At 41.0% G+C, this 26,333-nt stretch overlaps 1 protein-coding gene across 2 annotated transcripts in view; it reads left to right on the forward strand.

Annotated features, from left to right (window-relative positions):
• The window catches only part of CDH13 (cadherin 13), a 1,193,479-nt gene that overhangs the window by 545,549 nt on the left and 621,597 nt on the right, over window positions 1-26,333 (forward strand). The window contains exons 5-6 of one of the 2 annotated variants that reach the window (XM_012466156.2): window positions 11,361-11,406; window positions 19,470-19,632. The exons of the other annotated variant lie outside the window; for it this stretch is intronic. Coding sequence (XP_012321579.1) covers window positions 11,361-11,405 — 45 coding nt within the window. The 3' untranslated portion in view covers window position 11,406; window positions 19,470-19,632. Of the gene's footprint in view, window positions 1-11,360; window positions 11,407-19,469; window positions 19,633-26,333 lie in introns of those variants that run through there. 2 annotated transcript variants of the gene reach the window in all.

Raw genomic sequence — 26,333 nt, forward strand, 5'->3', positions numbered from 1 at the left:
GTGTGGTGCTATATCCAAGTGAGTTAGAAGGAAAGCGCCACGCTCTGAGTTCCAAATTAAGAGTCCTTTATTTGCCAGCCACCGAGTGATGGCTCATGCTCAAAATTCTCTCAGCCCGAGGAATGGGCTTGATTTCCCTTTATACCTTGATTTAGGTAGTGGAGGGGGAGGCTAGCTGAAGCGGAATTTTACAGAAGCAGAACAAGAAGTTAGATAAGGAAGCTGGTAACCAGGGGGCAGGAGGTTCCTCGGATTGTTGGTTGCTAAGGGTATTTCCATACAATCATTGACGGGGGTAGCAGGGGGAACTTTCCATACAATCAATCACCAAGGAAGGTATTCACAATAGCAGGTAGACTTGCCAAGCAGGATACAGTTACAGTGGTTACAGGTACTGTGAACAGTGTGAACCACTCTCAATGGTTCAAAGCTTTGAGTGCAGCGTGACCCAGTAATGCACCTGTGGGGGCCGGGGCAGGGAGGGAGAAATTAAGCTGGAGCATGTCAGACTCACAGCTAAGTTGGAGTCAGTTAGGCTAACACAAGCTAGGTTATTACAATGGGTTTAAGAGTCACCCACCATGGTTCTCTTTCTTATCCACATTCTCGTCTTACCCATCCATCGCTGTCACTCTCCTAATGTACCTCTTCCCAACTAATGACATTAATCAACAACAAAAATGAACTCTCAAAGTATGCCCAAGGTAAGAGTTTCAGAAGCCTGAGATGCTATGTCAAACAACCCATCATAGTTATTCAGGGACGTTGCAACTCAAATTGAGATAGCAATCAAACCAGAGAACAAATGATCATTATTAATGTAACTCTCTTCTGTACTTAAGAAACCATTTTTTTCTATCAATGCCAATTTCTCTCACTACTTTCTTGATTCTAATTCAGAAGTAAGTAAAGTCAACTAGTCCTTTGGTTTGGGAGTTAGGTCTATTTTATAAAGAATTAAAAGAAAATAAGTTAAACATGAACTGCTTCTCAGACATGATATTTACATGCCTGGTGGTTCCTTAACCCATCATATAGCCAAGTTCCAGAATCTGTTTTACAGATGATAAGAAACATCCATGTGTTCCATCTTTTATATATGTGAGGACCAGGCACTGACTAGAAAATTTTCATCACCATTATCACCTTCATCACCATCATTAACATCTTGTCGTCATCATTGTCGTGATGACAAAGATGGTTTCATGATGATGGAAGCATTATCATGCTTTATTTACACGATATCATTGAATCCTTCCAACAAGATTCCAGACCATTTTATTGTAGACATTTTACAGATATTTACACTGAAGTTCAAACTCGTTGAGTAGTTTGTTCAAGAATACATAGCAAGTAAATCATAGAGATGAAAACTGATTCTGACTGTCTCAAGTGCTAAGCCTCAGTTTCCCTACCAAGTCTTAAAGGTTGAACAAAGCAACGTGTTGGAAGAGCACCCTGAGTCCGAGTCAGAGGAGAATCAGGGCAGGAAGTATCTCTTTAAGTGGACTTAAAATTTCACGTTGCCTAAAAAGTTACGGAATGAGCTTGTCAAAATGCATAAAGACCCTACACTACTATCACCACCCTCTGACACACATATACACAGATTCTGATTCAATAGTCTGAAACTAGTCCAAAATCTACATTTGTGGCAAACTCCCCAGGTGATTTCCATAGAGACAGTCTCTAGACCACCCTTGGAGAAACGGTTTTATAGCTGGACTGGGGACTGTTGAGAGGCCTAAATCCCCAACTTGTAGAGCTAGCTTGGGCTGCTCCAAAGTCCAACACACTCATTGATAGGGTTTGGCTGTGTCCCCACTTAAATCTAATCTTGAATTTTAACTCCCACAATTCCCATGTGTCATAGGAGGAACCTGGTGGGAGGTGATTGAATCACTGGGGCAAGTCTTTCCCATGCTGTTCTTGTGATAGTGAGTAAGTCTGATGAGATCTGATGGTTATATAAAACTGGGAATTTCTCTGCACAAGCTCTCATGTCCACCACCATGTGAGATGTGCCTTTCACCTTCCACCATGATTGTGAGGCTTCCCCAGCCATGTGAAACTCTAAATCCAATAAACTTTTCTTCTGTAAATTGCCCAGTCTTGGGAATGTCTTTATCGGTAGTGTGAAAAATTCACTAATACACTCACCCATGTAGGGAAACCTCTTTGTTACCTGCATAGGTTCCCTACATTGGCTTAGAGTCTATCTCTTACACTGGGATGTCCATCTTGTGGTCAAAACCTGCACCCCAGTTAACATAAAGAAAAAATAACAATGGCTGTAATTGTGCACCGCCTGCTAAGCCCCTATTCTAGTGCTCCAGGACTCGCATCACCTTGTTTTGCAGTCTTTGCTATCAGTATTATAGTACCAACATGAACACTCACCATATCCAGCCCCGTTCCTTCTGGGGACACAGAAATTTCACACTCTGTTTTCTATTGCCTTTGCAGTCAGATGGAACCATATGACCAGTGCTAGCCAAAATGTGTCATCTCCACTCTCTTTCTTTTCTTGATACCATAGATGTGTTTCATATGGTGCCAGCTGCAAAGTGGTGGAGGCTTCTTCAGCTTGGGTTCTTGAGCTGTCATATAGCATAAAGCCACCACCCACCACCCTGAATTCACGGCATGATCAAGATATAAACAAACCTTTGTTTTGTTAAGCCTCTGGGATTTTATTTTGTTCAGTTTTTAATTTCTGTACCATAACCTAACCCATCTTAAGCAATAAAACATCATCATTGTCATCATCATCATCATCACAATAATCAGATTTATTAATTATGAAAATAAAACTGGCCAGGTGTGGTGGCTAACACCTGTAATCACAGCACTTAGGAGGTCAGGCAGGGTGGCTCGCCTGAGGTCAGGAGTTCGAGACCAGCTTGGCCAACAGCGTGAAACCCCATCTCTACTAAAAATACAAAAAAGTAGGTGAGCACGGTGGCACATGCTTGTAATCCCAGGTACTCGAGAGGCTAAGGCAGGAGAATCACTGGACCTGGGAGGTGGAGGTTGCAGTGAGCCAAGGTTGTACCACTGTGCTCTAGCCTAGGCAACAGAGTGAGACTCTGCCTAAAAAAAAAACAAAAAAACAAAAACAAAAAAAAAGAAAACGAAAGAAAAAGAAGAAAAGAAAATCTTACCATGTGCTGAACACGACACTAAGCATCTTGCAAGTATTATCTTATTTAATAATCACACTAACACTCTAAAAAGGACATAGTTGTTATTTGTATTTTACCCAGCTAGTAGCTGGTCGGGTTAAAATGAAAACCCAGCAGCCTGCCTCCAAAGCCCATGCACTTAACCAAACACTACAGCATAGGTTGCTTGAGTGCCAGGTTTAGTGGGTTAGTGCTTTAGATGCTTATCATATATAATCCTCTGCCAACCTGTAGAAGTAGGCATTATTAACTGCATTTTCCAGTGTGAACACTGAAGGCTGGAGAGATTAAATGTCTGGTCTGAGGCCACACATCACACACCACACACCACACATGGTGGAGTTCGGTCACAACCCACGTCCCTCTGACACTTGAAGGAGGCATCGTTTATTGAAAAACTAGTGTCTAAGCAGATGATTTTGATTCCTTCAACCCTGTTTCAGAAATGTGTAGGGGCCCCACAGATCTCCTGAGATTAGGAGTTAAAAACCAGCCTGGCCAAATGGTGAAACCCCATCTCTACTAAAAATACAAAAATTAGAATCTCGGCTACTCAGGAGGCTGAGGCAGGAGAATTGCTTGAACCCGGGAGGGGGAGGTTGTAGTGAGCCAAGATTGTGCCATTGCACTCCAGGTTGGGTGACAAGAGCAAGACTCCATCTCAAAGAAAGAAAAAAATGGTTAGGGGCACCAAAGCGTATACACTAGGATATTTAAGCACAGGGTTTCAAGATTTCAGGAATTTTAGTTAAAGCTGTCCAGGTTTAAACTGCAGCTCTGTCATGAACTGCTGAGTGACTTTGGGTAAGTTACTTGGCCTCTCTCCACAAAAAGTTTCAATGAGTTAAGTCTGGGTATGCGCATAACTAAGTACCTAACACCAAAGAGGGACAAAGGAGTTTTTTGAGTAGAAGATTCACAGATCTGCCCAGATGGGTTAACCATGGTTCTCCTGATGGTTCAACCTACACCTCCCCAGCACCTTCTCAGGCAAGCCCTTGGATGATTTTCTCCTGTAAGATGAGGCAAGGGGGTCACACGCAGCCAGGCTTTGGGTTTCCTTTAAATTCATTTGGTTAGGGGTGGGATTGGGTCTGCAGCTCCCATCCCTAGGAGCCCCTCTGAGATGTTTCCTCATTCTCAAGTCTCCTGCGGGGCAGTCTATGGTGAATCCGAAAGGGGAAGTTCCTGAAGTGAACCAAATCACTTTCATCCTCTAGTAGACATAGCAGAATTTTGGGCCTTAATATACCTAGATTGAGGAACCTCGTTTTACTGATGAGATTTATAATAGTAGCTCCTGCCAGTAATAGAGACTACCAATGACCGATGCTGTTTATTAAATACTAACAGTGTACTGAGCATTGTATGTATATAGGAACTAATTTCATGCCCTCACAAAGTGGACATTATTCCTATCTTACAAATAAAAATACTCATGCTCAGAGAGTTTAGTTCTTTGCCACAGGATGCCCAGGTAAAAGCCTGGCAGAACTGGAGTCTGAATCCAGGCAGCCTGGCTCCAAAACCTTGCAGTTGGCCAGTACACTGGTTACCCTGAGCACTGAGCTGTCAGCCCAGCCCAGGCTCTGATTGCAGAAAGAGTGCTTCTGGGAGATGAGTAGAAGCAGAAAAAAAAAAAAAGCAAAATACAGGCTAAGGGCTTGACCTGGAGGAATTTAGGAATCCCGAAAGAAGGAAGACTAGAGGCTCAAGGGAAAATGGCCAAGTCCAGTAAGTCCCTGCAAACGTCACGTGGGAACATCTCAGTAGAGTATACCCCTACAATGGATCTGCCAAGATGTTCCACAGTACAAACAGGATTCTGTTGGCAAAAACAATGCCCACCCCTGCCTGTCTTGAAGATTCAAAATGTACAGTAGAGGACGGATGTTCTAAGATTTGTTACAGCAAGAGACTAGTTGTGTGCCTAACTCTTCCTTTCTAATTTGCTTTTATTATGCAAAATAGCACCCCTTTTATTATGCAAAACCTGTTAATATCAACTGAAAGGCACTGGCCTTTGAGGGAGGGGACTAGCAGGCTGAAGAGCAGGGTGCTAAGTTCTGTGCTGAGGAAGGCGGTTGGTTGTGGAAGATGTCGTGGCCACAAATGAGAAGAGTGGCAGGGGTACAGGGTAGGGATGATGAGACCTAGAATTGGTGATTTCAGCATAGAAGGGGAGGAAGGATAAGAAGCAAGTATCAGTGACATATGCGTGAGTTAAAAAGACGGAGGTAGAGCTAATTTGCAAGATGACTTAAAAATATGCATGGGTGCCAGTTTGACCTCAAAATAGGAATTGGAAACATAGAATTCAAAAGAGAAGGCAGAAGTAGCAAATGAGACTCTAGGTCTCCTTGCTTCTCCTCTTCCTGGGGGAATGGTGGAAAGAGAAGAACAACTGAAAAGCTTCAGCACCATCGCTCTGGAGGACGCAGGAGACCGAAGAGCAGCCTGAAATCAACAGTGGTGGGAGATGCTGGAGGGTCTCAGGAAATCCAGGGCGAAAGAGAGGTTAGCTCTAAGAACCAACTTATAAAAGTAGAAAAATGAAAGTGGAGATGTGCATTGTTTGTGGAAAGATGGAAAGTTCCTCAGTCAGAAACGATTTTGCCATTAGTGAGCAGTGATGCTGACAGTATGTAGTTGGTGACCAGATTTTAAACAGCAGTTTGGGCAAGAAAGGGTATCCAGCAAACCAATTTTCAGCCACTGATCCTTGCCACGAAGAGAGTCAACTCTTGATACTGCAAGTGAGTAACCGTGTGCTGCTCTGGTACAATGAGGAGTGAAATACCAGACCTGACTATTTCATGTAAATCTCTAACGTGGTGTTTAAGCAGGACAGAGCAGGAGGGAGAAGTGGCTTAGGCAGCAATGGGCTTTGAGGACCTGTCAGCCCAGATAGGAAGAGTAATTGGGCTAAGATGAGAAAGGGGTAAAACTAAGCACATCTCCAAAGCCATCCAAGGCAGCGGACAATTAACCTCTTGATTCCCCCTCCTTTCCTTCCAAGATCAGATTGTATTATCTCAGAAACATTTAAACTTCAAGAAAATGTGAGGAACACAGACTTTCTGAGCCAGCTTCCATTGACATGCCATTTGATTAATTTCTGTGGTTGGGACAGCAGCTCAGAGGGAATATAGATTGTGCTCTTACCTGCTGCATTTCCATATGTAATATATTCAAACGTGATTATGATAGAGCATCTCATGTTTACACTCAACTTTGTGTCTTTTGAAGTTCACTTTTAACTTTGTGTTGATAAAATGGCTTTTTCCAATTCAGATGTTTTTTAATGCCCACTGGGCATCAAGTAGCTTTTGCAGAATGAGATGTTTTTAGCCTTACTATGAAGCAAGGGCAAACATGTATTACTGCCATTCATGAGGCATATTTACAGGGTTGCAAATCCCCCAAATATTTCAAAAAATTCAGCAGTTGCCTCTTGCACCCTTCAGTTAGCTGCCTAAGATTCCAGGAAAGAACCAGTTGGATTTTATATGTGAACATGCCTATATTTGCTGCATTTTTATTTTTTGAAAAATTGGAAGTCACATAAAAATAAACATACTGGCCGGGCACGGTGGCTCACGCCTGTAATCCCAGCACTTTGAGAGGCCGAGACGGGTGGATCACGAGGTCAAGAGATCGAGACCATCCTGGTCAACATGGTGAAACCCTGTCTCTACTAAAAATACAAAAAATTAGCTGGGCATGGTGGCGCGTGCCTGTAATCCCAGCTACTCAGGAGGCTGAGGCAGGAGAATTGCCTGAACCCAGGAGGCGGAGGTTGCGGTGAGCCGAGATCGCGCCATTGCACCCCAGCCTGGGTAACAGGAGCGAAACTCCGTCTCAATTAAAAAAAAAAAAAAAAAAATACTATATAAAGAAAGATGGCACATTTCTCCTAGTGTTTTAATAATCCCACAAAGTTTATGAATATTGGCAAACATATTCGCAATGGTACTTCCCTGCTATTTACTTTGTAGTCTTTGAGTTGGTCTTAGATTTGCATCTGTAAGTGAATGTAGTAATGCTAAAAGAAAAAAAAGACCGGGCGTGGTGGCTCACTCCTGTAATCCCAGCACTTTGGGAGGCTGAGGTGGGTGGATCAATTGAGGTTAAGAATTCAAGACCAGGCTGGCCAACATGGTGAAACCCTGTCTCTACTAAAAATACACAAATTAGCTGGGCATAAGTGGTGCACACCTGTAATCCCAGCTACTTGGGAGGCTGACGCAGGAGAGTCTTTTGAACCAGGGAAGCGGCGGAAGTTTCAGTAAGCTTAGATCACACCATTGCACTCCAGCCAGGGCAACAGAGCGAGACACCGTCTTAAAAAGAAAAAAAAAAAAAGCATTGCAAGTTGGAGCAGTCTCAGCTCTCATGTGGGTTTTATCACTGAATTGTATGGATGTGGATGTTTTGCTAAATCTATGTTCCACGTTATCAAGCCTCTTTCTCTCCTCTCCCAAAGCTCTCCTATCAACCCCATTTAAGCCAAATCTCATTTTTTCATTGCTTTTTTTTTGAGATGGAGTCTTGCTCTTGTAGCCCAGGCTGGAATGCAGTGGCGTGATCTCGGCTCACTGCAGCCTCCGCCTCCCAGGTTCAAGCGATTCTCCTGCCTCAGCCTCCTGAGTAGCTGGGACTACAGGCACACGACACCACACCCGGTTCCTTTTTTTTTAATTGTCCTGTTTTTAACATTCTTCTCCCTGCTGCGGGTTCCCATTTTCAAATAGCTCATCTGGACTATACACAATAGCAAAGACATGGAATCAACCTGGGTACACATCAATGGGTGGACTGGATGAAAAAATGTGGTATATGTACCATGAAATACCATGCAGCCATAAAAAATAAAATCACAGGATTTGCAGCAACATGGATGCAGCTAGAGGCTATTATCCTAAGTGAATTAATGGAGGAATAGAAAACCAAATACCACATGTTCTCACTTGTAAGTGGGAACTAAACAGTGGCTACTTATGGACATAAAGATAGCAGCAGTAGACACTGGGACCACTGGAGTAGGGAGGGAAAGAGGAGTCCAAGGGTGGGAAAATGTACTCGATACTGTGCTGTCTGGGTGACAGGATCAATCTCACTCAAACCTTAGCATCACACAGTATACCTAGGTAGCGAACCTGCACATGTACCCCTGAATCTAAAACAAAAGTTATTTATTTATTTTAGTATTGTTTATTTATTTATTTTATAAATAATTTAATGTGGTGCTGATTTTTAAAATAAACCGGAAAACCCCAAATAGCTCAGCTGGGTGTTAGGTACCATCCAATGGACAGTGCCACCCATGAAAAAAAGTATAAATATATATGACAATAGCCTTCTTTCCAGCAGAAGCAGTTCGCCAAATGCCTCTGCCCTTCCTTAGCCCAAGTATTAAGTAGCCATTTCATGAATGGATACAAAATGACGGTCAACTTTACCTAACATCTCCAAAATGCTGACTCCAGTATTTTATTTTCGAATTAACTTACTCTGATTATAAAGGTATGCTCACTGTTGCTGCTAAAATAAATAAATAAAATGAACTTGTAATTGTACCACTCAGAAGTAGCTTCTGATAACATTTCAGTGTTTTTACATCTATGTTTTTCTATTCATATAATTAAATATGTATTCATTCCTATATTCATATGTAAGATTAAACTATACATTCAAATTGTGTTCTGCTTTTAAAATTACACTTTGTTTTCTGGGAATGTTCTCTTCATAAAGTTCTTCCAAACTGTGATATTTAATATCCACATAAGAAAACATCTCATGGAGTCTCAGTTCATTGAAACTTGCCACTGGTTTTGATTATTCCATTTCCCAGCGGTCATCAGTTAAACAGTTCTGTCATGACCATTCAGGTACACAGACGTCTGTCCACACTTATCTAATTTCTTAGCCTCAGTGCTTATAAGTTGAAATCTGTTTTGAAAAAGTAAATTCCTTTGACAATTAAAACGTAATTATCAAAATGTTTTGCCAAGAAATAACACTAAACGTTATTTCCACCTGTGATATATGACAGTCCCTGTTTGCATTACTTACGCTTGCCAGCATTAAGTGCTAAGGTTTCTTAAATGTGTCACTTTGATTGATGAAAATGATAAGGTACTGTGGCCTTTTATTTATTTATTTTTTGCCATTCAAAAAACAGTGGTGAGGTATTTTTTTCTTTCTCCATGACTCGTGAAGCAACTGCCTGTTTAGATTCTCTTCCCTTTTTCCATTTGGTTTTTAATGGCTTCCCTGTTGATTCTAAAGGCTCACTACTTATTGTGGATATTAATCTCTTGCCTGTCATATGTTTGTTGCCTTTCTTTTATGCCAGCCTGTTATTTGAGTTAATTTGATTTGGTGTTTTGAAATACTGAATTTTTAAATCTTTAGTCAAACACAATACCATTTTTTCCTTAGGGCTTATTTTCTCATTTTTACAATGAACAATCTTGGCCTATTCCAAAATCAAAGTAGCATGAATGCATATATTTTTCTAACTTTTTATGGCTTCATTTTCACATTTGATTCTTTACTCCATCTAGAACTTACTTTTGATGTATGGTTTAATGTAAAGTCTTGTTTCGAGTTTTTACCCTACAAATCAATTTTCCTTTCAAATGTTATTTTATTTTATTTTAAATACCTATTCTTTTTCTGGTTTTGTCACATAGCCTTCATGTGACATTAAGCTTTAATACAACGGTTTACTTTGGGACCATCTCATATATTAAATTTTGCAAAAATGCCACACTGTTCCAACACTCATAGTTTTATATGTCTTAATATATGACAATAAAGCCTTCTAAAATACACACAGGTTTCAAAACTGCCTTAATTATTTTTGCTTTGATTTTTCCTCTAGAAAGAAAAACCGTGATCATTTTTTCTGGCTCCCACCCTTCACAACCTACTTATTTTCTCAAAGCTACTGTCACACTCTGGAAGTAGGAAGTCAGGGGTGGTGAGAGATCAGGATGTTTAGGAGTGTTTGCTTGACTGATAGAGACATGGGGTTCCCAAACTGGAAGATGACCGCAGAAGAGCATCTTCCAATTTTCCAGTCGAGATCCTATTCTGTTTCATGAGGCAAAGCATGAGAAACTCACCAATTCCATTTTTCCCCCAATTGCGCTTGATATTTCAGCCTTTGAGATTTTCCTGTTAGCTGTCAGTCTTAGTACTTAAAATTGTGGGAATTTTGAATACAATTTTTCAACGATACTGTAGTGAGGAACAAGAGATTCTGCTTTGGAAAATCCTGAACAGATTCCCTTTAAACAAGTATTTCTAAGCACCCATCCTTGAAATATATCTAAATTTTAAAAGCTTATTGATGGAGTAAAATGGAAAGTCCGAGTTTATAACGTTATCTGGTAGCATTGTGGATGAGAGGTATGGGAGTTGTAGGCATGTGCCCATGTCCTGATTGGGCCAAACTTTTCAACGTCAGTGACCCTTCTAACTAGTTTTCCAAAAACGAAGAGAATAGATCCAGCATCGATGAAAGTGACAAAACTACAAAGTTTTGCTATCCCCTTCTCCTCCACTCAACTTCCCCATCAGCCTTTTTACTTGCCCCGCCTCCGTTTTTTGAGGAAAGCTGTATTCGGCCTTTCTCACATTGCTATAAAGAAATACCTCTTGGGCAATAGAGCAAGACTCCTGTTCTCTCTCCGCCTTTCTCTTTCTTTCTTTCTTTAAAAAAGAAACAAATACCTGAGAGTGGGTAATTGACAAAGAAAAGAGGTTTAATTGGCTCATGGTTCTGCAGGCTGTACAGGAAGTATGGTGGCTTCTGCTTCTGGAGAGGCCTCAGGAAACTTATAATCATGGTGAAAGGCAAGCGGGAAGCAGGCATGTCTTTCATGGCAGGAACAGGGCAAGACAGTGGGGCTTATACACTTAAAACAACCAAATCGTGTGAGAAGTCTGTCATGAGAACAGCACCACAGGGATGGTGCTAAACCATTCATGAAGGATTCACCTCCATGATCCAATCACCTCCCACCAGGCCCCACCTCGAACATGAGGGATTACAATTGAGCATGAGATTTGGGTGGGACACATCCAAACCATATCAGAAGCTTTTCTAATTAGGTTACTGATTCTATTAAAATAGACTGCCCATAAATAATCTTTGTGTTCTAGATTAACATTTGGCAAGTTCTGTGCCTCGGACAACGGCTGACATGAGATAAGTGCACAGTAAATTTTGAAATATCTGTGTCTCTATCTTCATTTCCTTGTTTCTGTCTCCAATTTCCTATATGCCATCAGGGGATTTAGTGACACTGCAAATCGCATGCTCTTTTGCAGGCGTGCCTCTCTCATTTCCCCAGAACCTTTTTGTCTTTCTGAAGCGTGGAGTCCCTAGCCATGTTTTCAGGCGGAATTGTAGGAAGATTAACAGTTTCCTAGCATCTTTCTTGCAAAGGTTTGAATACCACTTCCAGTGCAGATCAACATATGAAATTTAATGTTTACCTTGCCATTTTACAATGCTGTCAGCTTTCTCAAAAGCTGTCCCTCCACACTCTCTTATTTAAGTCTTATTGTAATCCTGCATGGTGAGATAGGTGGTAGACATTAGCCCCATTCTCAGGAGTAGCTGTAATGGTTGAATCATGCTCTACAAAAATTCATATGGTGAAGTCCTAATGCCCAGTAACTCAGAGTGTGACCTTACTTGGAAATAGAATCTTTATAGAGATAATCATGTTAAACTGAGGTCATTTGGGTGGACCCTAGTAAATTATGTCTGGTGCCTATAAAAAAGAAAAACGTGGACATAAACTCACACACAGAGAAAACACGACATGAAAATAAAGGCAGGTGGCCGGGTGTGGTGGCTGACGCCTGTAATCCCAGCACTTTGGGAGGCTGAGGCAGACAGACCAGTTGAGGTAAGGTGTTCAAGACCAGCCTGGGCAACATGGGGAAACCCTGTCTCTACTAAAAATGTGAAAAATTTAGCCAGGTGTGGCAGTGCACAACTGTAATTCCAGCTACTTAGAAGGCTGATGCACAAGAATTGCTTGAATCCCAGAGATGGAGATTGCAGTGAGCTGAGATCACACCATTCCAGTTCAGCCTAGGTGACAGAGAGAGACTGTATCTCAAAAAAGAAAAAAAAAGTAAAAAACAAAAATAACAGCAGAAATTAGAATTATATATATATATATAAGCCCAAAACTGCCATACAATGCAAAAAATCTAAAAACATAAACAAAAATACAGCAACAGAATACCATGAGAAGCTAGGAGACAGGCCTGGAACAGATTCCTCCTCACACACCTCAGAAGTACCTTGATCTCAGATTTCCAGGCTCCTGACTGTGAGACAATCAATTTCTATTGCTTAAGCCACCCAATCTACAGTATTGTGTTATAACGGCCCTCACAAACAAAATAGTAGATAAAAGCAAAAAACAAACAAAAAAAGAAAACAAAGAAGGCTAAATAGCTTCCTTCAGAGTGGAGCATAATTTCATCAGAGGATTTGATCTACTGAACCTTCTACTGCACTAAAAATTCTCATTTCATCAAGTATAATGAGCTGAAGTCAAAGAGATTTATTTGATGCTAAACAGAGCCACCTTAGTCTACAGTTAACACCCCACCTTAGTCTACGGTTAACATGTCCCAAATTGCATGCATTGTTTTGCTTGGATGTTATTAGCCCTTGCTGGGAAAGGTACTTGGTACTGATGTGACTATTAAAACTAATGTTCACAAAGCAGTTACCCTGTGACAGGCTTATATTGATTCATGTAATTCTCACATTAAGGCTGTGAGACTGGTGCCATGACTATGCCACTTACATATGCCCAGCCAGAATCTCTGGTTATAACTTCTTCCCGGTCATACTGTCTCCTGCTTGCGAATCCAGTGTTTGAACTCAGGTAGTTTGACCCTGGGGCTGACATTTAAACTACTTTATTGATGGGCTCTGTGGTTTCAAGTTTAAAAAGTGCCATGTTAAAGAGGAATGGGAATATTTGCTATGGAGCTCATCAGAGTTGGTTTTTTTTTTTCTTTTTGAGACAGAGTTTTACTCTTGTTGCCCAACTGGAGTGCAATAGTTTCGTTCTCAGCACACTGCAACCTCTGCCTCACGGTTTCAAGTGACTCTCCTGCCTGAGCCTCCCGAGTAGCTTGGATTACAGGTGCCCACCACCACATCCAGCTATTTTTTTGTATTTCTTAGGAGAGATGGGGTTTCACCATGTTGGCCAGGCTGGTCTTGAGCTCCTGACCTCAGGTGACCTGCCCACCTTGGCCTCCCAAAGTGCTGGGATTACAGGCATGAGCCACCATGCCTGGACGTCAGAGCTTTTAAATATGCTATTATCTTGGGGAATCTCTGAGAGGGTGATAAAGTAAGTGGTATTTCCAGTGTATAGTTAACCATGCGTCTCTTTTCATTAAGGCAAGATCTCTTGGGACTGGTGTTTCATGAATAGAGTTGCCAGCTAAAATACAAGACTCCATTAATTTGAAATTTCAGATAAACAATGTCTAGTATTTTAGAATAAGTACATCCCAACTATTGCACTGGCCATACTAATACTAAAGAATTGGGCCAGAATTAGACCGGGCGTGGTGGCTCATCCCTGTAATCCCAGCACTTTGGGAGGCTGAGGTGGGCGGATCATCTGAGGTCGAGAGTTCAAGATCAGCCTGACCAACATAGAGAAACCCCATCTCTATTAAAAATACAAAATTAGCCAGGTGTGGTGGCGCATGCCTGTAATCCCAGCTACTGTGAAGGCTGAGGCAGGAGAATCACTTAAACCCAGGAGGCGGAGGTTGCGGTGAGCCGAGATCATGCCATTGCACTCCAGCCTGGGCAAGAGGAGCGAAATTTTGTCTCAAAAAAAAAGAAAAAATAGAATTTGTTTTTGTTTATCTGAAATTCTAACTTTACTGGGGAATTCTGTATTTTTAACTGTGAAATTTGGCGAACTATACTAAAGAGGCTTTGAAAACGATGGAGTACACAGCCCAAAATCCCTGACTCTCCCTATCTGCTGGGCCTCTTTCTTTAGAAAACAAAACTGAGTTTGTGCCCTTTTCTCCTTCCCTGTTACCTTCCTAACATCCATCTTGTTGTCCTGCATTCTGCCACACGGGGCTTCCTTTCAGACTCTGCTTCCTGTCTCTTATGATTTAGAACATGCCATCCCAGACCCAGGGAACAGAACAGGCACATCCCTGGTTATTCCAAAGCCGTCATCACACCAGCACGTAGAGATCTGACCGGACAATAACAACACTCCTCCAGTTTTCACCTGAGGGAAAAGAGAGGGACTTACAGGGGACAGATGCACAGAAAACCCAAATCTGATGCCTTGAGGTTGGTCGGTATGAAGTCTGTCCTGTGAAATCTCTCTGCTACATTTCCATTTCAGGGGAGTTGATGGTTTATCAAGTTTAGGAGTAAATGTGTTCTGAAGAGGATGAGGTCAGTTCAGGGTCTGTCACATCACTTGAACATGTCTTGAATCCCAAATTCTATCATCAGTCTCACTTTACAATCCATCCCTTCCCATTAATGCTGCATGTAATAACACCACTCAAAGATGTTCATAAATCCCATCTTCTTACTTGGCACTGTCTTTTTTTTTTTCTTTTTAAAAGATTCACTTGTCTTTCCAATATATTCAAGTTATCTTGAGCAATGTTTCAAAGTTACTCAGAGCCGTATGGATTAAAGCAAGACAGAAGAAAGTGACCCCTCATAATTCAGAATATTTCTGAGCCAGAATAAATTTTATACTTCCTGACCATAAAGAAGACCCTTCATGCTTGTATGCAGAAGCTCAACTCAGGTTCCAGACCTGCACTGTCCAGTAAGTTAGCCACTAGTCGCCTCTGGTTACTTACATTTACCATTAAATTAATTAAAATAAAATAAAAACTTTAGTTCATGAGCCATGTGTATTAGTCTGTTTTCACACTTCTATAAAGACATACCTGAGACTAGGCAATATATAAAGAAAAAAGGTTTAATTGATTCACAGTTCCACATGGCTGGGGAGGCCTCAGGAAACTGACAATCATGGCAGAAGGTGAAGGGTAAGCAGGCATGTCTTACCATGGCGAAGCAGGAGAGAGTTTGGGATGTAAGTCCTTAGTTGCTTGATGAAATGGAGGCAGAAGTGTAATCCCTAAGAACCCTTCTCATTCCAAAGTTGTCTGAGTCCTGGATTGTAGCTGTGTTGTGCATGGATCTTAAGTCTGAGCAAGCCCTTAGCTCCCTTCCTCCCCCATCAGCCTGAGCCAGAGTTGGCCTGAGGTCCCAAACTATGAGCGGGAGGACATCACCCTAGGAATGGCAACTAGAGAGTTTCTTACCCCTGGATGCTACCATGAGGCACTGCTGTCCACTAGAACTTGCTGTGATTATGGAAATGTTCTGTATCTGTACATCCAGTATGATAAGCACTAACCACATCTGGCTGCTGAGTACTTGAGCTGTGGCTGGTGTGACCGAATAACTGGGATTTTTAATCTTACTTAATTGTAATAGCCACATGTGACTAGTGGCTAACATTTTAGACAGCAGTTCTAAGAACATACCTCTGAGCCTCAAATACTCAGATCTTTGCCACTTTGTTTTATCTTAAATATGGCAGTTGATAACATTGTCCGTAAGTCATTGCCTGTTCTCAGCTGCTTGCTTCAAATGACCTTTCCTTCCCTTGCTAGTTCTTCAAAGGTGGGGACTAATCACCAAATCACCAGTGATACTCTGACACCATCCCCAGGTCTGCTACAGCACAAAGGGGACCCTCAATGAATAAGCACATCAATTTCAATCGCTTTCCTCAAAGTTTAACTCAGCTGTGATAGACCATGTCATATCCCCAAGCCAAGCTACTCGTCCAAAATATGGAGATCTTGTAAATTGGCGGTTGTGATGATAATAGTACCTGCTTCTTAGTGTTGTTGTGAGGATTAAATATAAGAAGAGCACTTACTACAGTGCCTAGTGCAGGGTGAGTCCCCAGTGAATGGGGACCATGACTGTTACCTCCACCATCGTAGTAAGGTCTCCTCTACATAGGGATTGCCTGTCAAGACCCACACCTGTTATTCAAAATCTCTTTTAGGGATATTTAGATATGTGGTCGAGTATTGCATTAGGAGAGTTGGTTTGAGAACAAGAGAATGCCAAACCAAATTGAGTTCCCCTTATTGTGTGCTCTCATGAAGCACTTAGCACAATGATCATTATTTGTGGTATTATTACCTAATACCTGCTTTTCCCACCATGCTATAAACACACAGGAGAAAGACTGTTTATCTTGTTCACTGATGTATTCCCAGTGCCAAACACATACTAGGCGTTTAATAAATTTTGAATGATAGATTGAGGATAAGTGGGTAGGTGGGCAGGAATAATGGAGCTGGGAGAAACCCTAGCATAGAAATAAAATAGTACCAGGACCCCAGAAATCTAGTCCTGTTTAGATTCACAACTATTGGTCCAATGAAAAGCCATGGTTTAGGCTTCTTTGTTCTGTAAAGTGAAAAAGGTTGATCTTGATTAGGGTTTTTCAGCCTCAGCACTATAGACTTTTGGGGCAGATAAGTATATTGTGGGAGGCTGCCCTGTGCTTATGAAAGGATGTTTAAGGCACCTCTGGTTCTACGCATTAGCTACCAGCAGGACTCCTCCCCCAGCTGCAACAACTAAAAATGTCTCCAAAAGAACATCCCAATCAGGGAAAAATCTCCCCGTCCTGACAGTTGAGAACCACTGATTTAGATCATGTCTGAAGTCCCCTCTGGCACTGATAGTCTAAGATTCTTCTTGGGACCATGATTTCTGAACATGTTAATTTTCTGGCATTTCATAGATGGTTATAGAATTATAAGAATATTTCTAGCTACTCATGCGAATCACTCAGACCTGATTATCAGTTTAATGTTTGGATCATTGGGCCATTAAAATGCTGATTTGAATTTCAATTTTCTATTTTTAAAAATGATCGCTCTGTGAATTATATCTGTTATGTGGTTGGTTTTATTTAAATGGAGTATATAATTTTTTCCGCTCTGTGTTCATGAATAACGCTTTATAGTTGAGTGTCAGAAAGCCTGCTAATGACCCTAACAATCATACCTTATTTCTGTAGAATCCATAGTCCTTGACAGGTTGGCTTTGTATTTTTTCATCTTCCAGTCTTTTCCCTGAAATAAGACCTTTGATTAATGCTCATTAAAGTACACAAATAGCCTGGCCTTGAATCCTCCCAGTGTTTGGTTCACTCTCCCCTAACTTATTAAAGTTGCTTCTGGAAGCCACATAGAGATGTGCAGTTATTTTCTAGAATAGTTTGTTTGGGCTTCTCATTATGCAAGAAAAACATGCCTTGGTCAAAAAGGGAGGTATATTTTTGCAGAAGTATTTGTTCATAGGACATGTATGCATTAAGTCTCAACAAATGTGCCACCCTTTTAGTGATTATGGAATCCGAGTCTCACATCAGAGCGAATGTGGTGGTGATGTGTTGCTACTTTCAATCCCCTTCCTTGGAAAACTGCCTTAGTAAGGAGTTCTTGGATTCCAAGAAATACAGGAAAGCCTTTGGGATTTGTAGTCCCATTGATGTGAAATCAACATTTCCCGTAAGACTGCAGAAGTCTTTGTGTTCCAGGCAGTGTCCCAGGCACTACAAGCTATTATCTCCTTAAATCTCTCAACCCTATCAGGCAAATGCTAATATGACCGGATTTTACTAACAAGAAAAGGGAGCCTCCCTAGAGAGGTGTTAAGTAACCTGCCTGAAGTCACAGAACCAGAGTTTGAATTCATCTCTCCAGATTTCTGGAATTGCGATCTTCTCCAGCGCGACATTGCCTCTAGATTTAGGATAAAATACAAATGACTTATTTTTTCCACTTAAAAGAAGCATTCCTTAGCATCAAACTAAAGTTAGTTCAACATATATTCCTATCAAAATAGGTTACCTTTTTTTCTCTTTTTTTTTTTTTTTTTGAGACAGAGTCTGGCTCTTTGGCCCAGGCTGGACTGCAGTTACAGGATCTCCCCTCACTGAAATGTCCGAGTCCCGGGTTCAAGCAATCCTCCTGCCTCAGCCTCCCAAGTAGCTGGAATTACAGGCACCCAACACCACACCCTCCTAATTTTTGTATTTTTAGTGTAGATGGGGTTTCAGCATGTTGACCGGGCTGGTCTCAAACTCCTGACCTCAAATGATCCACCCATCTCAGCCTCCCAAAGTGCTAGAATTACACATGTGTGCCACCAAACCTGGCCAATTTTTTTTTTATTTGCAAGTGCTAATGAATAGAAAATGATTGGAAAATAACTTACTTTCAGTGACTGCTTTGAGCATCTGATTTTAATTCATATATTTTCTGTAGGCCACTGTTTGTAGCTTTCATAGTATGATTTGCCTCCCTTAAAAGTAAACTTTGTTTTACTTAGATAGCACAGTGACTTTGGAGCATAGTGACTTACTCTGTTTTTAAATTTCGTTAGGTTCATTGTCTTTTAGAAGTAAGTTTCTTTTAAACAGGAATACAATCTCTTCATCACATAACACTAAATCAATCAACATATTTTAAGAGAATTGCAATGATGTCGAGGTAACTTTATTTTTGCTATTGTAGTCTTTGGAGGACATAAACACAAATTGAAAAATAAGTTAAGATCAGACAATGAATGTATTTTCTTTCATATCCTTTTCTTCTTAAATGTAGTTAGGAACAAACAAGTTTCCCAGGAACAATCCTAATATGGATTATTATAATCTATGTTTTTACAAAAACAGTGCCAAGGAGTGGAACCAACTTCAATGGCTTAGAGCACGAGACTTTTAGCCAGGATTCTACCACCATTTGGTGGTAGCTACATGAATGATGCTAACTGAAATGACATCAGATCTGCAGAGACATGTCCCATCATTTAAGTTTTCTTCAGTTATAACCTAAAGAAGCCATATGTTTGAAGTGTGTGCTTTGCATATTCTGTGTAAAAACATATAGGATCCCAGCAGCCCATATTATCTTGAAACCATGCAGACCCCCAAAACCATGCCCTCTTTCCACATACATAATTACTAGACTATGCATGCCAATTTTAATTCTAGAAAAATGATCATTCTAGGTAATGTTCTTTAAAACAAACAAACGAAGGCTGCTTAATCCGTGATGCTGTAGTCATTTGTTGGTTTGTTTATTTTAATCCCCAATTTACAACAAAATGTGTTTTTTTTTTCTTACAGAGAACACACAATCCTATTAAAAGCGAACTTCTCTCGAATGAAGGCATTCAATTTAAGCAGATTTAAATTCATGCAACACAATTTTAGCAATTTAATGAACATCCTATTTGGGGACATTATTGGTTTAAAGGAATAAATCACAAACATTTTATTTCCCACTAGCACTGGGTATTTCAAATCCATTTTCTCAACACAATGATGTGTTTAAATAAATTGTCCTATTGACTGAATTTTGATCACACTATCGAGTATTTGAGATAGAAATGTGTAGACAGAGAGTCAGAAATCATCACATCTATTGAAGGCTCTGCAGCCAAGAAATGAGGCCTCAGGCAAGTAATTTGGTATTAGGGGACTTAATTTCTTCTCAGTCCAAGACAGGTGTTTAATTGCAATGTGTCCCAACTTGACTAGGGGAATTTGTTCACAGAATCAAGTGAATTCCCATCGCCACCTTTACATTTGAAGTCAGTAAGTCTGCAGAGGGGTCCAGTGGACCTCCTTGCTAACAAGCTCTGGATGGCTGTAGCCCAGGTACCCAGGTGTTCCATGAAGGAACCACTACTGTGGTTAATACCAGAAGTCCCATCAAGTTTGGAAGCTTTCTCTGACCACATCTTGGGCTGTAGTACTTGACATTTCATTTTTATTTAATAAAGCAAAATACCCTCAGTTATGTCATCATTAAAATATACCTGAGCTAGAATCATATGCCTGGCTGATTTTGTGAGTTCAAAATAGGAGAAACTCAGGAAGGTTGGGTTGAGCCCCGTGCTGTAAAGAGGGGAAGAAGAGGGGATGACTTGGAGCCAGGAAGGCTTGTGGGACAGAGCTTCTTAACCTGGGATGTTCACCCTTGGTCCCTGGGTGGACTTGAGGGAGTCTCCGAACACCTGAAATCATAGGCAAAGTGAGTGTGTGTGCATGCGTGTGTGTGTCTGTGTGTGTGTCTGTGTGTACTTTTCTGGAAAGAGAGGGGCCACCATTTGCATAGATTTCCCATGGAGATGTTGATTGCAGAATGGTCAGAACCGTCCTTCTAACTAGGTGATGATTTGAAGCATAGATGTTGGGCACAGAGACTCTGACTTAGAGGCCATCTCCTCTGTGAACGAGCTGCAAACAGGAGCTGCGTTCCCCTCCAAATGTGCTCTACCAGGGTCACAGTGCTGTTGCGGGACTACATGGGAACATAGGAAAAGTGCATATTGTCTGGTACTCAGTCATTGCTAAACAAATGCTAGCTACATCCTAACTATTATTTTATGGAGGTCCTTAAACAGAGCAAAAGTAATTTTGCCTGATGCCTTTTGAAAGGAAGTGATGATTAACTAATCCTTCCTGCCTCCTGCTAGTCAGGCCTTACATCACTTTCTAGTCTCTCTCCTCATCTGGATCTTCTGCTACACTGACAAAGCAAGCATCCTCTAATGGCTCTGGCCTCCAACCAAAGCTGTAACCTGTGTATTGTCGAGGCTGCAGGAGAAGCTGGAAGAGTCATAATCCCAGGTTCCCACCCCTTGGTCTTCTGTCTGCCATGGGTTTGCTGTACTCTGCTGGGGAAAATAACTCATCTTTTGAACCCCTCTGGGACATTTCTGTGAGTTTTGTTGAATGGTCGTGTGTGTTTACTTTATGATCTCCACTTGAAAGGTGAAGTTCATACCTGCTACCGGTCTCTAAGCTTTGTCCTTTAAAGTCTGCGGACACTTGAAACTCTGTTAGTCATGCCACGCTGTGATCAAAAGGAATGTGTTTAAGAATTTATCCTCTAAACGCTTATTGTGATAGCTAACATTTGTGTAGCTCTTTGGCGTTTACAAAGTACTTTGCTTGTATTTTCCCATTTAATCCTCACTTAGGACTAAGAAAGTGATGCTAATGGGAATGAGCGAAAACCAATTTCAGACAGTATTAAATACACAGAATTACAAAGTAAAATGAGGCTGATTTCCCACGTCACAAGGAAGAATGTGTCTTTACTTTGTGATTCTTTTTATTACATATTTAAAGGCATTTGCATTTTTCCGTTTCTGAATTTTCTGCTTTTAGTTTCCCTGTTGTTTCAGATGTTTGGTGTAACTCTCCAGTTGTGGCAGTTTTCTGCTTGATTTACAGTTGAAGAAAAAAAAAGAACTTTGACCTGCAATGTCTGCCTGATTAAAATTAGTTTGGATTTTTCAGATAACGTCCCTTCTTTTTATTATAAATACCTTTATCTTAACTCAGAAATATTTAAAGGAACTATTCATTTTATTTGTATTTCAATCTAAAAAAAAGGAAAAAAGATATAGTGAAAATTTTTAGTCAAGTGGGAAGTGCTTTATTTGAGATAAACACAAAAGGTTTTAAGTATCACTGATATTAGTCAAACAAAGCAGCTTTTGGCTGTTGGCTGAAGATCTCTCGTCTGCTGACTTGCAGACCTGTGACCTCTAGATAAAGTTTCAAAATGCAGAAAATATTTATCTTCTTGCTATGACCTTCCATGCACAAGACATGAAGCCATGGATTTGTTTCCTAGGGAACTAGGGAGTGAGGAAGATCTATAATTAAATCTGTGAGTTATATGCTACACATAGGAATTGGGTACGCACCAAGTCCTGTAGAAAAATCCCATAATATCACCATAGCCTCAACTGGTGGAATTAAACTCAATTTTTCTTCAGACATTTTTAGAAAGCATCATTTAGAATCTTAATATGGGAAAGTTCTTGTGTTTCTTTCCAAAGTCAGCGTGTGTTTAGTTTGGATTCCATTTTGCTGTGGGCCCAGTGACTCTCCCTGATGGGACCGTACCTGCCATTGCTGCTCAGGCGAGTGCTTTATATGGAAGGCTTGAAAAGTGACTGGTGGTCTAGTCTCAGACGTCAGCACATCAGAGCTGAAAGGGATCCAAGACAGTGGTTGGCAAAAGGTTTTTGATGTTCAAAATGTGTCCTTCAAATAAAATCTAATTCAAAAATTCATTGAGTAAAGCAGACATTAGGTGAGTTGGTTTTGACTGGAAGTAAGGGAGAAAGAATGTTTTCATCATTGCCTCAATCCCAAAACTCCAGAGCAAGAAGTCTCTAAGGCACCCCTATTTCTCAACTTGAACATCAACATCTAAGCTATGGCACTGATTGTAGAGGGAGAGACTGACATTCAAGTGACGTTGCCATTGATCAGCCATCTCATATGTAGCTTCTAGAGGTTACACAAACACACACACACACACACACACACACACACCCCTAGTAAAAAAAAAAAGTCAGAAAAATGAGTAGCTGTTTCCGATTCTGGCTCGAATATATTTTGTAGTAAATTTCCCCACCTGGAGGTGCATGAGAGCCAAGATTTCTCTACGGTGCTTTTATTTTTCACCTTTTGAAACCAATCATTGGCCTTTCACATTAACTCTAAAAAGTAAAGCTCCGTCTACTCTTTTCTTTTCTTTTCTTTTTCTTTTTTTTTTGAGACAGAGTTTCGCTCTTGTTACCCAGGCTGGAGTGCAATGGCGTGTTCTCGGCTCACCGCAACCTCCGCCTCCTGGGTTCAGGCAATTCTCCTGCCTCAGCCTCCTGAGTAGCTGGGATTACAGGCACGCGCCACCGTGCCCAGCTAATTTTTTGTATTTTTAGTAGAGACAGGGTTTCACCATGTTGACCGGGATGGTCTTGATCTCTTGACCTCGTGATCCACACACCTCGGCCTCCCAAAGTGCTGGGATTATAGGCGTGAGCCAGACTCTTTTCTTTCAATGGGATTGTGCTCCCCGTAACATTCCTGAACCAAAAGGACTCCATGAGAGGGAAGCAGAACCTTGGGACCCCCAGAGAGGAGCTATTTTACAGATACCAAGGTTTGATGTAGATGTGAAGCCAGGAGTGGGCACAGTGGCTCACACCTGTAATCCCAGCACTTTGGGAGGCCAAGGCAGGTGGATCAACTGAGGTCAGGATTTCAAGACCAGAGTGGCCAACATGGTGAAATCCTATCTCTACTAAAAATGCAAAAATTAGCCGGGCGTGATGGCACGCGCCTGTGGTCCCAGCTACTCAGGATGCTGAGGCAGGAGAATCGGTTGGACCGGGGAGATGAAGATTGCAGTGAGCCGAGATGGTGTCATTGCACTCCAGCCTGGGCGACAGAGTGAGACTCTGTCTCATAAAAGAAAAAAAAAAAAAAAGATATAAGGCCAGGGTGGGTGTTGATGAGGACAGTAATGATACCTGATACTTTCGTAGCAGTTCCTGTTCCACATTATATATGCATTAGCTCATTTAGTGTTGGTGATGTCTAAGCCCTATGTGTGTGCATGTGTGTGAGTAAATAGTAGCTGATTTTTTTCTTTTTCTTTTTGATTTTTAATACACACTTAAAAATGTACATGTGTGGTGTGTGGGTATATATACATTTGCCCCATCTCTCTAATCTACTTATCTCTCTCTCTGTCTCTCTACACAGCACACACAGACACACACACGCACACACGCATTTTTTTTTTTTGAGATAGAGTCTTGCTCTTTCACTAGGCTGGAGTGCAGTGGCATGATCTAGGCTCACTGTAACGTCTGACTCCTTGGTTCAAGCAATTCCCCTGGCTCAGCCTCCAGAGTAGCTGAGATGACAGGCATGTACCACCATGTCCAGCTAATTTTTTTGTATTTTTAGTAGAGACAGGGTTTCACCATGTTTGGCCAGGATGCTCTTGATCTCCTGACCTCATGATCCGCCTGCCTCAGCCTCCCAAAGTGCTGGGATTACAGGCTTGAGCCACCATACCCTGCCTATCTATCTACATATTTATGATCTTCCAACCAACCTTATAAGGCAGATACTACTACTATCCCTATTTGATAATAAAGAAACAGAGACACAGAGTCCTAAGGATCCTACAGCTGGTCGTGGCAGAGCTGAGATTTGTCTCCAGCCAGCCTGGCTTCCAAGTCTGTGCTCTTTACAGTTTACATTCATACCCCATCTTTTTTTTTTTTTTTTTTTTGAGTATAAGCTATGAGGCTTTGAGCATATCAAAATTTCTGATTGAAAAAATAAAAGTAATAACTCAAAAGATTTTTTGCTCTGAGGATAAAAGGAGCAAATGTAAAGCACCTAACCTATTGCACCTTCTAATTCCTCCCACATAGCAATTTCTCAATAAGTTTCTGTGTTGCTGTAAAAATTGTCAACCATGTACACAAACAGATCTTTTTAAAAAATTGAGACAAATTAAAATGAAAGAGTTCAAAATCAGTTTGTCACATTTGATGCTAAACACCATATTTTCTCTGAGAATCTTAAGTAGTGCAGGTAATTTCTCACCATGGTAAGTTATGATTTTTCATACTTGAACAGTATCACTTCATCTAAGGAATTTTCCTCAATGCAATACACTCCCACCCATGTCCCTGAAAATATTTATTCTATTTCTACTACTTACATGTTCGTCCAGTTTATTTCTGGAAACATTCTGCCGGTTATCATAACGAGAACAGGAGTAATCTATAAAATAAGCAGGTGCTGTTGTTTGGATTAATTAGCAGGAACAGAATCATGAGTGGTGACAACTCACAACTGCTGATTCTCCTGTCACTGATGGATAGATTTATGTATTTGAAACATTATTCACTGATTCCCTGCCCATCTCCTGTTTATATACTTCCCAAGAACCTCTATGTCTTATCCATGGAATATGTCCAAAAACCAATTATCATCCCCTTTTCATTCCTGTATTGTCTAGTGGAAGAAAAGAAATTGTACCTTAGAGCAGATATTTTCCTAATAAAATAGCATTTAGTCATTAAATTAGTTCTTTAAGATTGTACTATTTTTAATGACTTTTTTTTTTGAGATGGAGTCTTGCTGTGTCACTAGTCTCAAGTGCAGTGGCGTGATCTCAGCTCACTGCAACCTCTGCCTCCCAGGTTCAAGTGATTCTCCTGCCTCAACCTCCCAAGTAGCTGGGACTACAGGTTTGCACCACCACGCCCAGCTAATTTTTGTATATTTAGTAGATGCCAACATGGTGAAACCCCATGTTGCTTAGTAGACCCCATGTTGTCTACTAAACAGCATGGGGTTTCGCCTCGTTGGCCATGATGGTCCGAATCCCTTGACCTTGTGATACCCCGCCTTGGCCTCCCAAAGTACTGGGATTAGAGGCGTGAGCCACCATGCCCGGCCTAAAGGCACCTTAGCCATTTGACTTTACAAGACAGCCTTATCATCAGCCTCTGATGCTTGAGGCTTCTCTTGTTTTGCTTTTTGTTGTCATAGTATTTTTGTCATTGTCATTGTTTCATTTTTGTTTCTTTTTGTTATTTGCTTTACGTTTGTATTTGTTGTATTTTGTGTTTTATCCACCCCATCTCTGCTCAAGTCTGTAGTATATCATGAGTATTGATAACCACTGGGTTACGGAGTTACAAAAAGTTAAATTTCTCAGTGCTAATATTGCATTATTGTATCGGATGAGCTTGCTGTAACTCAGGAAAATCAAAAGCTTGACTTGAAAAAATGAGAGAAGTCAAGCTCTTCTTGAGACAAGTCAACTCCTTCTCCTGTGGAGGAAGGGTTCTGATGGGTAGAAGGAGCTGAAGAAGTGGTGCCCCATCAAAGCAGGCTGTTGTGATCCCTTGTGAAAGTGGTAAAGGGCAAATGGGGAGATGGAGATACTTAATGAAAATTATAACCTTTTTTATGAATAAAATTTATTTTTTATTATTGTAATTATTATTTTTTGAGACAGTCTCACTCTGTCTCCCAGGCTGGAGTGCCATGGTGTGATCTCAGCTCACTACAACCTCCACCTCCCAGGTTCAAAGTGATCCTCCCACCTGAGCCTCCTAAGTAGCTGAGATTACAGGTGCCCGCCACC

Source organism: Aotus nancymaae, unplaced genomic scaffold, assembly GCF_030222135.1.
Source record: "Aotus nancymaae isolate 86718 unplaced genomic scaffold, 86718_ANA_hifiasm-v0.15.2.pri h1tg000030l, whole genome shotgun sequence".
NCBI lineage: Eukaryota > Metazoa > Chordata > Mammalia > Primates > Aotidae > Aotus > Aotus nancymaae.